The 12,733-nt window shown below is 47.9% G+C and overlaps 1 protein-coding gene across 3 annotated transcripts in view; it reads left to right on the top strand.

The window, feature by feature from the left end:
* The window catches only part of LOC142260526 (calcium homeostasis endoplasmic reticulum protein-like), a 175,498-nt gene that overhangs the window by 112,964 nt on the left and 49,801 nt on the right, over positions 1-12,733 (top strand). For all 3 annotated transcript variants that reach the window (XM_075331976.1, XM_075331974.1, XM_075331975.1), the window contains exons 14-15: positions 8,106-8,252; positions 8,355-8,465. In XM_075331976.1, the coding sequence (XP_075188091.1) occupies positions 8,106-8,252; positions 8,355-8,465 (258 nt within the window). The remainder of the gene's footprint in view (positions 1-8,105; positions 8,253-8,354; positions 8,466-12,733) is intronic.

Genomic DNA, 12,733 nt, shown 5'->3' with positions numbered 1-12,733 from the left:
TGGAGACATTCTTACTAAGAATCTGTTGCCATCTACGAGAATGATGAAGATGAAACGAAGGTGGACATTTTTTGTGTGGAAGAATGTGCTAAAATCACACCTGAGCGGGGGGGCGTGGCCAGCAGGCAGCATGAGCGGTCGCATTTGAGAGCAGCTCCGCAGTCCAACGCTGATATATCCTATTAATCCTGCCGAAATTGGTGCCTAAATACACCTCCGGATTACCTGTGGTGTCATTCTGACTGGTAATATGAGTAGAGGTCGCAGTGCTGCGGCAGCTGAGAAGCTGAAGAAATTTGCCCGAGACTCCCAGCAAGATGGCGCCGGTAAACAGGCAGAGCGGGAAGCCAGTGAGGAGGAGGAGGACATGGAGGCCGGATCCAAGGGATCGCAGGAGCTGACCTTGCAGCAAGTCACTACGCAATTACTTGCAGCGATCCAGGATTCAAAAGTGTCGCTGACGGGTAAAATTGAGGAGGTTAAGATCGATGTGGGTCTCCTCAGGCTGGATTTGCAAAATCTAAGAGAGCGGGTAAAGGAGACGGAGCAGCGGATCTCCACGCTGGAGGACAACGCAAGAGCGACGCCGGGCAGACTATCCTTTTTGGAAAGCGCGGCAAACAACTGGGCACAGAGGGCTGATGGTCTGGAAAATCGCCTGCGTCGCAACAATTTAAGAATCCTAGGGATGCCGGAGAGAACAGAAGGGAGCGACCCTTGTAAGTTCATGGAAACATGGCTCTCCGAAACTTTCCCTGATGCGACGTTGGCAGCGGCCTTCGCCATAGAAAGAGCCCACCGGGTGCCGGCCAGACCTCCTCCTCCAGGAGCGCAGCCCAGACGCCTCCTGGCCCGACTGTTGAGCAGCAGGGATAGAGACGCGATCCTTGGTGCGGTGAGACGCAAGGGCCTGATCTCACATAACAACGCTTCCATATTGATCTTCCCTGACTTCTCTGCGTCTCTCCAGAAAACAAGGGCATCCTTCATCCAAGTGAAAAAACGCCTTAGAGAACACCAAATTGCCTACTCCATGATCTTCCCAGCTCGTCTCAGAGTGGTTCATCAAGAGCGCTCCCTGTTCTTCACCTTTCCTGCGGAAGTGGATGACTGGATCAACTCACTGAAAGGGAAACGCTGATGCGCTGCAGTTACGGGCGATGTCCGGAAGGTCGTTGTTGTGCTGGCGTCGCGGTTTCTACCCACTTATTTCTTCTTCTCCGAAGTGAGGTCGGTAATGCGATTCTAATTCCTGGGACGTCGTGGCTGAAATCGCTGTTGCGATCGCTTTATGATCCTCCACTGCTGGTATTCGGCGTCCCTTGTTACTGAAGGCGCGAAATATTTTTGTTTTCGCCTCCTCTTCTGTCATGTGAGTGGAGCGGGGCTCGGGATCGCTGTTGCGCCCGTTCCCTGATCTCCTGGTTCCAGATCGCTGAGAAGCTGGTGCGCTTGTAGCCCTCCGGAAGCATGTGAGCTACTGGGTGCGATCATTATTGGCCTTCCATTGAGCCGGTTTCCTGGTCGGCCCCCTCGCGTCTGGTTAGCTGGAGGTCGCGTCTTTGGATGTGACGTGCCCTGCGATCACTGCTAAGTTCAGCTTGAGCTCCAGATTACTCGGTCGCAGGTGCGTCGCTTATGGGACCGGACCGAGGCAAAGTCAGGCGGGACTTGGGCCAGACCGCTGTTGCGGCACCAAGAACACTTTCAAGCGAACTCAGGCCATCCTGTATCTCTCGATCCAATACGGGACTCTATTTTGGGTTCGCAACATTTGGCAACGCACTTAAGTTCATAATGTTGATTTCTATTTTAGAGCTAGCTTAGAGCTTAAGTCTCTTAGGTTACCATGTATCATAGTATCTTATAACCTAAGGCTACCTGCAAATATTCCTCTCATTTCCTTCACACTTCCATCCCTTCTCTCCCCCTCCCCCCTTTTGCTTAACCCCTCATCCCACCTCTTCCCCCCCCCCCTTACCCCCCCTTGTCCCCTCATCCCCCCTCCCCTCTTTAGGTCTCCCCCTTGCTCTTCTCTCCAGTTTCCCCCTTCACCCCCTCCCTCCCCCTCTCCCCCCCCCCCCAGTTTCCTCCCATGTTCTCCCTCTCCTACCTCTTTTCCTTCCTCACATTTCTATATTTTCCCTTCCCCCTCCTCCTCCTCCTCCTCCTCCTCCCCCCCCTTTTTTTTTTCTTCTCCCTCTCTCCCTCTCTCCCTCTCTCCCTCTCTCCCTCTCTCCCTCTCTCCCTCTCTCCCTCTCTCCCCCTCTCCCCCTCTCCCCCTCTCCCCCTCTCCCCCTCTCCCCCTCTCCCCCTCTCCCCCTCTCCCCCTCTCCCCCTCTCCCCCTCTCCCCCTCTCCCCCTCTCCCCCTCTCCCCCTCTCCCCCTCTCCCCCTCTCCCCCTCTCCCCCTCTCCCCCTCTCCCCCTCTCCCCCTCTCCCCCTCTCCCCCTCTCCCCCTCTCCCCCTCTCCCCCTCTCCCCCTCTCCCCCTCTCTCCTTCTCCCCCCTTCTTCTCTCCCTTATTTCTATACCCCTCTATTCTTGGTCCTTTTATTTATGCATGTTAAAGGCTATGTAGCAGGGTAATTAACAAAATTAGTTATTGGACTGCAGGACACGCTTAAGTCCTTGTTTGAGGACATCCCCGTACCAAGTACACCATCTAGCCACGTTGGTTCACCCTAGTCGTTGCTAGGGAAAATCTCTCCTGGTCACACTACTGGACCAGTTCTTGTCGGCTGCGTGAGTGCAGCCGATTTGTTTGTATTTAAGGGTACGTTTACCCAAGTTCTACTGTAGGTTAAGTTTTTGACATTTTCCATTCAATCTAGCAAGTGGTATCTTTCAATGGCTTTAAGCTTGATGACATGGAATGTTCGGGGACTGGGCACACCCAGGAAGAGGGCGGCAGTATTCGCACATATCAAAAGATCCAAAGCTCAGATTGTATGTTTACAAGAGACCCATTTATTGTTGGAGACCACTAAAGTGCTTCAGAAGCCTTGGGTTCAATGGTCAGCTGATTCTGTTCATTCCTCATATTCTAGGTGAGTATCAGTGCTAATCCACAAAACACTGCGTTGGGACCCGGGTAAGATTATAAAGGATAATGATGGGAGGTATGTGTTTATCCAGGCTCATATCGATGGGGTAATGATAGTGATCCTAGCCATAGACATCCCCCCTGCGACGGGAATCTCGATACTGTATGAGGCGGCTAAGTTTGCCTCACAATTCCCACAAGCTTTGGTGCTCTGCATGGGGGACTTTAACTTGATTAATAACCCAGGACTGGATGGATTCAGCACCTGACAGGTCCCGATCTCCCCTACGATACAAACTAGACTGAGTGCATTCCTACAGAAGGTGGGATGGTGCGACATGTGGCGGTTTTATAACACAGTACTGAGAGAATATACATGTTAAACTCCCGGGAAAAATTCTCTATCTCGAATTGACTACATCTGTGGAAACGAAAGAGTCTGTGCCCATATACAATCGGTATGTCACTTGCCCAGATCAGTATCGGATCACTCCCCGGTATTTGTAGGCATTAAATGGGAGGGATGTAAATCACGTAAACTATCACGGAAGATTAACCCTTGGTGACTTTCACTCTTCGGAACCAACGATAGGATTCCTGATCAAATCAGGGCATATACTGAGACGAACTCCGTGGAAGAGAATCACTCGGCCTATTGGGATGCACTTAAGGCGTATTTGAGGGGATGTTGTCACTCCTCTATCTTCTATCTCAAGAAACAGGCGTCCAGAGAGGAGGAGGAATTGGCCACTCAAAATAGAGCGCTAGAACATAGATTTACCTCGGACCCTTCTGAGGAAAACAGATGTCAATGGCTACAGGCTGGGAAGAAATATCTTTTGTACTTGCAAGATAAGGCTAAGAGACATGTCTTCTTCACGAACCAGATTTATTTTGAGCAAGGGAACCAATCTAGTAGTTTACTAGCGTTCTTGGTGCACCAATCCAATAGTTCAACTGCAGTCCTTAAGATTAGAGACCCTAGCGGCGAACCAGTCACTTCTGTCAATGGCATTCTGGAGGTGTTCTTGGACTTCTATAGGAACCTATATGAATCCAGACTGACAGTGTCAAGGGAGGAGATCGCTGGTTATTTACGAGATCTGGAGTTTCCCAGATTGACTTCGGCCCAGAGATCGGCCTTGGATGAGCCCATTAGTATGGAGGAGATGGTAGAGGCGATGGGGGCCCTTAATAGGGGTAGGGCGTCCGGCCCGGACGGACTCCCGATTGAAATATTTGACAAATATCAGGGGGGGCTGGCTCCAGCCCTCCTGGAAACGGTTGAGGCTTCGTTCCGCAGGGGACGGTTGCCTGACTCTTTCTTTCTATGAGGCAACCATCGTTCTGCTGTTGAAACCAGATAAGGACCCATTGGATTGTGGCTCGTACAGACCGATCTCTTTGTTGAACTCTGACTATAAAATTCTTACCAAAATACTAGCAACTAGACTTAACAAAGTAATCTCCTCCATAATACATGAAGACCAGTCTGGATTCATTCCGGGTAGGAGTACCTCTGATAACCTGAGGAGGGCGCAGGTGGTCTTACAGATGGGCACCAAGTTAGAGGAGGATTGGGCTCCGGTCTCACTGGATGCGGCCAAGGCCTTTGACTCTATAGAGTGGCCATACCTGCTGGAGGTGCTGCGGGCATTGGTTTCGACAACGAATTCATTAGATGGATTGAGATTATATATAAAGCACCATCTGCTAACATTCAGGTGGGTGGCGGAAACTTTTCCTTTGGGTAGGGGAACCAGACAGGGATGTCCCCTATCCCCTCTCCTGTTCGTCCTGGCCATGGAACCGTTGGCGGTGCGCATTCGGGCGGACCCAATTTACCGAGGAGTGAGGCACCGTAAGGGAGATGAACGCTTGTCTCTGTATGCAGACGACTTATTGTTTGCATCTGATCCGGACTCCTCCATTCCTAGAGCTGTGGAACTAATTGACCGATTCGGGGAGTTCTCGGGTCTGTCAATAAACTGGTCAAAGTCGTACCTCCTCTTTCTGTCTCGGGACAGAGAGGAAATGGCGAACACCCACATATGTAGGGTTCCAGTAGTGGATCACTTTAAATACCTTGGGATTATACTGGCAGGAAGCCCTTCGGAGATGATAGCAAGAAATATTACCCCCCTGTTATCACACATCGGGGAGAAATTTAATAGATTGAGCCAGCTCCCGCTCTCAGTGGCGGGAAGGATTAACCTCCTTAAAATGATAGTGCAACCAAAGTGTCTTTATATTACCCAGCATGTATTTGTGCAGATCCCCTGCTCCTTCTTTCGGACCCTGGAATCCTTAATGATCACCTTTGTCTGGGGTGCCTCCAGATCGAAAATCCAATTGGCCAAATTACAGAGACCCAAAGACCTGGGGGGTATGGCCCTTCCTGATCTTTATATATATTACCTGGCCGGATAATTGAAATATCTGGGTCAATGGACACTTCCTGGGGTGAGGGGTTCTCCGGAGGGACTCTTGGCAGAATTCACGGGTGTGGCTCTCCTATGGCCACTATTGACAGATCACAAGAGAGCCCCTGAGGGCCGTGTCCTCCCGATACACAAACTAGGGGCCGGGATCTGGAAAGAGGCTAAAGCCATATTCGGATTTCATGACATACCAATTGAGACCCCCTTATGGGATAACCTGGACCTTCCACACTTTTGTGGGTTGCCGGGGTTTGGTGAATGGAGGAATCGTGGAATAGTCTCCCTGGGTTCAATTGTCCGTGATGGTGAACTCTGCCCTTTCGCGCAACTGCGTGCGGAATTCGATCTGACGGAATCTCATGGGTTTCAGTATCTCCAGATCAGGCACGCCTTTCGGGCTCAGTTCTCTGGTCGTGGAGCTAGATTCTCTTCCTTCCCAGTCATTGGAATTATTAGATCGCAGGGCCCTGGCGGTCTTATTTCCAAACTATACTCCTCCCTCATTCGGGCCAAAACCATGAACAGTCCTCTTTCTGTCCGGGAGAAGTGGAGTGCCAGGATCTCTAAAATTGATGATGTAGTGTGGGATGACATTGTCGAATCCCACACGTTGGTCTCTCCCGCAATTAATAATAGACTGATCCAATTATATATAATACACCAGAGTTATATCACTCCCCAGAGACTGAAAAAGATGAAAAAGATGAATAATTTGGTGAGGGTGGGTTGTCCGAGATGCGGGAGAGACTGTGCTGATTTCTGGCACATGATATGGGATTGCCGGGTCATTCTCTCCTATTGGGGTGAGGTTGTAGCGACTCTTTCCACCATACTTCAAAAAGCGGTTGCTATGAGCCCAATCCTGTGTTTATTCGGGGTGGTGGATGTACACTCCTGGTCCCAAGATGAGAATCTATTAATAAAAAAGGTCCTGTTTTTGGCCCGGAAGGGCATTATACTAAATTGGATGAGCACTCATCCCCCAACTCGAGCCTCTTGGATTGCATTGGTAAATGCTATAATTCCGTTAGAACAATTTGTATATAAGACGAGAGGTTCTTTACATAAATTTGACAAAATATGGGGTAGATGGTTGGGTTCGCCCTTGACCGGAGGATCACCCGGTTCACTGACGATAACCTACAGTCATTACTATCGCAGTAATACTCGATATTGCTCCAGTGATGGGAGAGGAGAAATATGTAATCCATGAAACTCCGTATCAGTAATGTGACGTGGTCCCTGACACCTGGGTTGTACATTCCTTGTCAATATGGGCTTTTTGCCCCAGGTTGGATATGGCTCGCGAGCTGACACCTTTGAAATATCTACTGTACTAATGCCATGCTGAAAGCAATAGATGTTGACCTGATTGTTGATGCATTATTAATCTAGCTATTAACCAATTTACACATATTTTTATTGTACAAATTGCTGATTTGTCTTTTATTGTAATGATTTACTTAACCTTCAATAAAACGAGTTTAAAAAAAAAAAAAAAAATCACACCTGAGCAATGCATGCGACTAGATTTCTCCATACAGGAGGTGTTTGTGTTGAAGTGGTCACCACCAACAAAGACAAATTTCAGTAATCATGTTCGATAATTTTTTTTTTGTCATTTCCCATTATTACCCATAACTTAATTTATGGACCTCCATGGTTTCATTTCTTTGCCTTTAAGTCAAATCTATTGACTGGAAGGGCTCAAAAACAATGGAAAAATGCAAAAAGAATTGACATGCCTCATCTTCAAAAACGCAGCCAAGATGCAGCCAACAAAAGATGCCCAGTGTAGACAGTAAAATAGAAATCTCATAAACGCTGCTGGGGGAAGGAAATAAATGCATTTAGGTGCATCTGTGTGACCTAGAAATTGAAATAAAAGATGCACTGTGTGAACATAGCCTTACACTGCCCAGCCTACAGCTCACCTCACTGGTAGGTCAACCACTCCCTTCTCTGATAAGCTGCTCACGGTCAATAGACAATGTACATAGAAAGCTGTGGTGTGCGCAGTTAATCATCTGAGCACTGCTACATGTAAGAACTATGTTTGTGTCACAACTGTTGCACCCAGTAAACTAAATGATACAATGTTGTAATCCGGGTCTCTCTTCCTATATAATGCTGCTCTTAGAGGAGGTAGCAAAAAACCTGGTGAAAGATTCCCTTTAACTCTGGGCTCTTCCCTGAGATAACTCTGTGCCCTCAGTGCTCCATGCCTGGGCTGATTCCACAGTACTAATGCTGTGGAAACTGAGTCTGTACTTATTGAATAGCACCAACAATAGTCCGTCATTTGTACATTCGAATTGGTTCAGTCATGGAGAAGTCACGGGGGGAGGCAACTGTGAAGAGTGTGAATGCAATGATTGGGCTACTGCTTCTTGGAACCTTTTGCTTGATCAATAAACATGTATGGTGAAGGAGATCTGAAACCACTAGGTCTACATGTTTATAGACTCTTTAAGGCACAAGCTCTTTTTAGCTAATTTTTTTTTTTTTTTTTTGCTCACTAAAATGTGTTTTATAAATATGGCTTGCCTGTACAGAACTAACTTTTAAATAGGTGTATTTTTATGGCATGCATTAACAAAGTTACTCTTCTTCTGTCTAGGCAATCAAGATCCAACAGTCGATCAAAAAGTCGTGGTGGATCTTCTTCACGTTCCAATTCCCAATCTTCAAAGTCCTCTCGCTCATACTCCAGGTCTCGTTCCAGATCTCAATCCAGATCCCGGTCTTATTCCAGATCCAGATCAAGGTTAGGCATGCAAGTCCCATTCGGCAATTGGAAATTGTTTCAATATGCCCATGATTTTTGTTTTTAGTGCTTCGTCATCTATTATGTGTGTTCAATTTTTAGGAGCAGAAGTCGGTCTAGGTCATCCCAAAGTCGCTCAAGGTCTCGATCTAGGTCACAATCATTTTCACCTGGAAGAAAACGGAGATCTCGGTCTCGCAGTGCAACTCCACCGTAAGTAAAAGCAGGCATAATGGTAGTGCCGGGACACCTGTGATACTAAATTGCTGTTTTTGGAATGCAAAATATGTCCTACATCCAGGGATCAGCAACCTTTGGCAGTCCAGCTGCTATGAAACTAGAACACACAACATGTAGGGAGTTGTAGTTTCACAAATGCTGGACTGCTAAAGGTGGCAGAGCCCTGTTGTAGACCTTAAAGGTGTATTACCATCTCCAAGATCCTATCCCAAAATGTTGTAGTGGTAGTTGTGGAGTTGGTTTGGCAAATACCTCCAAATAGAAATGTAGTATAGTTCTTCTGATTCACTGTCACTTATCTCTTGTTCAGGGCATTGCAAGGCCTTAGGTATCCATGGTTATGACTGTATGCGTGGTCGTAGCCATGGATACCTAAGGTCCTGGAATGCCCTAGACAATGAGGTAAGTGACAAAGCTAATCAAGAGAACTAAACTATATTTCTAATTAGAGGTATTTGCTAATAATATTAAATATTGGAATAGGTTCTTGGCGATGGGAATAATCCTTTAAACGAAGGGTCAACAAGTATTTACTTTTAATGAAGAGTATCTGGATGCTCACCCTAAATGTAAATGTTATTTTTCGTAGCCTTCATTTGGGGACACACAAGCCATGAGTGTATGGAGGCTGACACTAAGAATTACAAAAGCCGCCTCCTCCCCTGCAGGCGCTGTTCTATACAGGGTAGTGAAAAAGCAGTAGGAGAAGCTTTTACCATAATGTGCTGTCCTACACCACAATAAATGTAAACCTCCCAACAATGGAGGAGCTGAAAAAACTGCAAGAGAAATCATGGAAAGAGGTAGGTGTTAAGGGACACAACCATCACCAAATAGATACTTGGCAAAATGAGTCAAGACCCATCTAGAAGACATGCTTTAGGTCCCAAATGAGAATGACCTGTCTGGGAAGAAAACACACCAATTGAAATGAGAAGATGGAGAACGCGATCTAGTATTCCCTGGCTCAGACTGCCAGGACTCTATGAGACCGCCTTTGAAACTGAGGGTAAGGGCAGAACAAAAGACCCTAGCCAACCACCCCAATGGGGATATTTTGTCAGGAAATCAATGTGTCTGTCAGTCGGGCCTAAAAAAAAAAAGAGGTGCTGCATCCATGAAGGTAGATAATCTGGGCATCAACCAAAAGAGGTACCCCATAGACTGGTCACCACGTAGCCCTCTTTCAGATGACCTAACAATACAGCCAGAACACCTATCCTGGTGCCTGAAATGTGGAAAAGATAGAAATAAAATGACTAAAAGAACATTAGAGTGACTAAGGGGGCTTTTCACATCAGCATTCATCAACTGTAAGGTAATATGGGTGGCTTGAGTGTGGCAGTCTACTATATTACTCTATTGGAGAAATGGCCCATGCTAAGGTCAGATGAGAATCCAGATGGGAATTATTCTCTGCCAGCAATAAAAGTTGGAACAAGGTTACCTGGACAGAGGTCTCTACTGTATTATTAAAGGGAACCTCTCACCTAAAATATGCGTTCTGACCTATCAGCAGACGCATGTGTGCCATAATTACACCTCCCTACCCATCCCTGTTATAAAATTGTATAATATGCAAGTAATAAACATTTTATTACCTTCATATTTCCTATGTAAATAGCAGGGAATATGGTCACAGGGGCGGGCGCCTTGCCCTGCATACTTTCCGTGGTATCACGCCCCTGTGGGTGTGATACCACGGAGTCACATGAGCGACGTCTCCGTCGCTCATTCTATCCTGCGCACGTTTATACTTACTATTGCGGCAGGCTTATCTTCCGGATTCTCCTTGTCAGTTTCAGATGCGCACTGCGCATGCGTAGTGCGCGTCTGAAGCCGGCGCGTGAACACCCGGAAACTAAGCCTGGTGCAATGCGCGCAGGATAGAATGAGCAATGGGGACATCTCTCATGTGACTCCATGGTATCACGCCCACAGGGGCATTATTCCACGGAAAGTATGCAGGGCAAGGCGCCGCCCCTGTGACCATATTCCCTGCAATTTACATAGGAAATATGAAGGCAATAAAATGTTTATTATTTTTCATATTATACAATTTTATAACACAGGGATGTGTAGGGAGGTGTAATTAGGGCACACATGCGTCTGCTGATAGGTCAGAACGCATATTTTAGGTGACAGGTTCCCTTTAACTCCAACTGGTGATTAGAGAAACTCCTTAGTCCGTTAGTATAATGCACCATATGCTGAGTGGTCTTGCTATTGGAGTACCGTATGGCTTTCCTGTGTGATACACCACACTGAAAGGTCTTTGGCTGCCAGATGAACCCCACTTAGAGTGGCATGGGCACCATCTGGTTCGCCCATGCAATATGCTGTGCCGAGGGTTCTCTGCTGGTCTGACTCGTCTTAAGAAGTGGTAAGACTTCTGTCTGGTTGTTTTGTGCAGAATGCCTTACTAATCGGTCTTCGCATGTTGGTCTGCCAGTGTGATACGTTACAGTGAAAGGTCTCAGGTTGCTGGACTGGCTCATCTTAGGGAGTGGTATGAGTACCAGCCGGTTTGCCTTTGCAGTACGCCCCGCTGAAGGGTTTGTTTGTTGTACTGGCTGTCCTAGGAAGAGGAAAAAAGAAAAAAGTTTGAAACAAATAAAAGAAACGGGTCTGGGCCTTAGACTTGTGTGTGCCTCCTGTGTGACACTAAACACAATTTGGTGTATTGCATTGTCTGCAGGTGGGTGGTGTCTGCAAGGGAGCAGATGACTCTTGTCACTTTTAGGGCTACTTCTCACTTGCGAGTTTCTCGCAGTAGAGCAATGCGAGAAAAACTCGCATTGGAATCGGACACATGTTAGACACATGATTCAGCTTGCATTTGCTATATTTTTTTTTTTTTTTTTCTCAGTCCAAATCGGACTGAGAAAAAAAATCGCAGCACACCGCTTTTTCTTTATCGTTCCTTTGGGAGAGCCAGACCATGGGTGTTTAGCTTCTGCCTCCGGAGGACACACAAAGTACTACACTTAAAAGTGTAGCTCCTCCCTCTGAGCTTATACACCCCCTGGTAGCCAGTCCTAGCCAGTTTATTGCTTTGTGTCAGGAGGCATACATCCACACATGCATTCTCATCTGATTTGTTTGACTTTTGGAAAGAGTTTGAAGAAAAGCGGGTCCACGTCTGGACTCCCGGCATGTCCCTTCTCACCCCACTGTGTCGGCGGTGTTGTTAAGGTTGATTTACAAGGCTGAAGCCTTACATGCCGCGCTCCTTCACCATCCCTTCTGGGCTCTGGCTTGAAGTGGGAGCCAGCACGGTCTCCATGCCTGGCAGGAGTCCGGTCTCCATCCACAGCCCCTTGAGGATTCTGTTGGACCGGAGCACTCATCCCCAGGGACATGGCCCTGCGTCTCAGCAGCTAAGTACCTGAGACGTTTATGTTGGGGGTCCCGGTTCTTTATTGTATGGGGAGAGTATGCTGTATGTGATTGTTTTTAACTTTTCCGGCGGGTTCTCCAGCTTTTGCCAGAGAACCGCGCCGATGGTGCCTGCTTGTCGGCCTCGCCGATTAAATTTAGGCCCCGGCTTCGCCGGAGGCCTAGTTTCATTTTCCTGCCCTCGCATGTCCTCGTGCAGAGGGACAGGTTCGGCTCCTCCCGGCGGCCGTTCTACACAGGGGAGGGACACTCCTCACTGCTGGGGCGTCCCTCCTTCCCTGCAGGTCTCTATAGCCCTCCAGTTCCCGCTCTTTTATAGGAATGCCCTCTTCTCAGGCAGAGTTCACTCTGCTCTGGGACATCCTGCATTCTGCATCTCTGCTGAGGTGCTGCGACTGGGGGACCGGGCTTCGGGATCTGGAGGGCACACAACACCGCGCTCAGCGGTCTGGTAAGCCACAGCCGGTCTCCGGTTGTGGACCTCTGTATATTCTCCCTGTATATTCTCTGCAAAGCCCCCACTCCAGCAGCATGTCTCACACAAGGAGCAAGGCTCCAAAGCTTTATACTGCATGTAAGCTCCTGCTGCCTGAGCCGAGCATTTATCCACACTGTGATGGTTGCTCTAACTTGGCGGTGCCACAGCCTGGAGTCTCACCCCCAGTGGTCTCTCAGGCTGCTGCTGCTGCTGCACCTGTGACTGAACCCCCGGCCTGGGTAGAGTCCTTTTCTAGGTCCATATCCCAGTCATTTGCTGAGTCCATGGGACTTTTGTCCAGGACTTTGATGAATATGCATCAGCCCCCCTCACAGGGTGCCTCTAATACTCTTGACAGAGGACT

This window comes from Anomaloglossus baeobatrachus, unplaced genomic scaffold (assembly GCF_048569485.1).
Source record: "Anomaloglossus baeobatrachus isolate aAnoBae1 unplaced genomic scaffold, aAnoBae1.hap1 Scaffold_120, whole genome shotgun sequence".
Taxonomy (NCBI): Eukaryota; Metazoa; Chordata; class Amphibia; order Anura; family Aromobatidae; genus Anomaloglossus; species Anomaloglossus baeobatrachus.
Note: the sequence above shows the minus strand (reverse complement) of the source record. Positions and strands in the feature narration are given on the sequence as shown.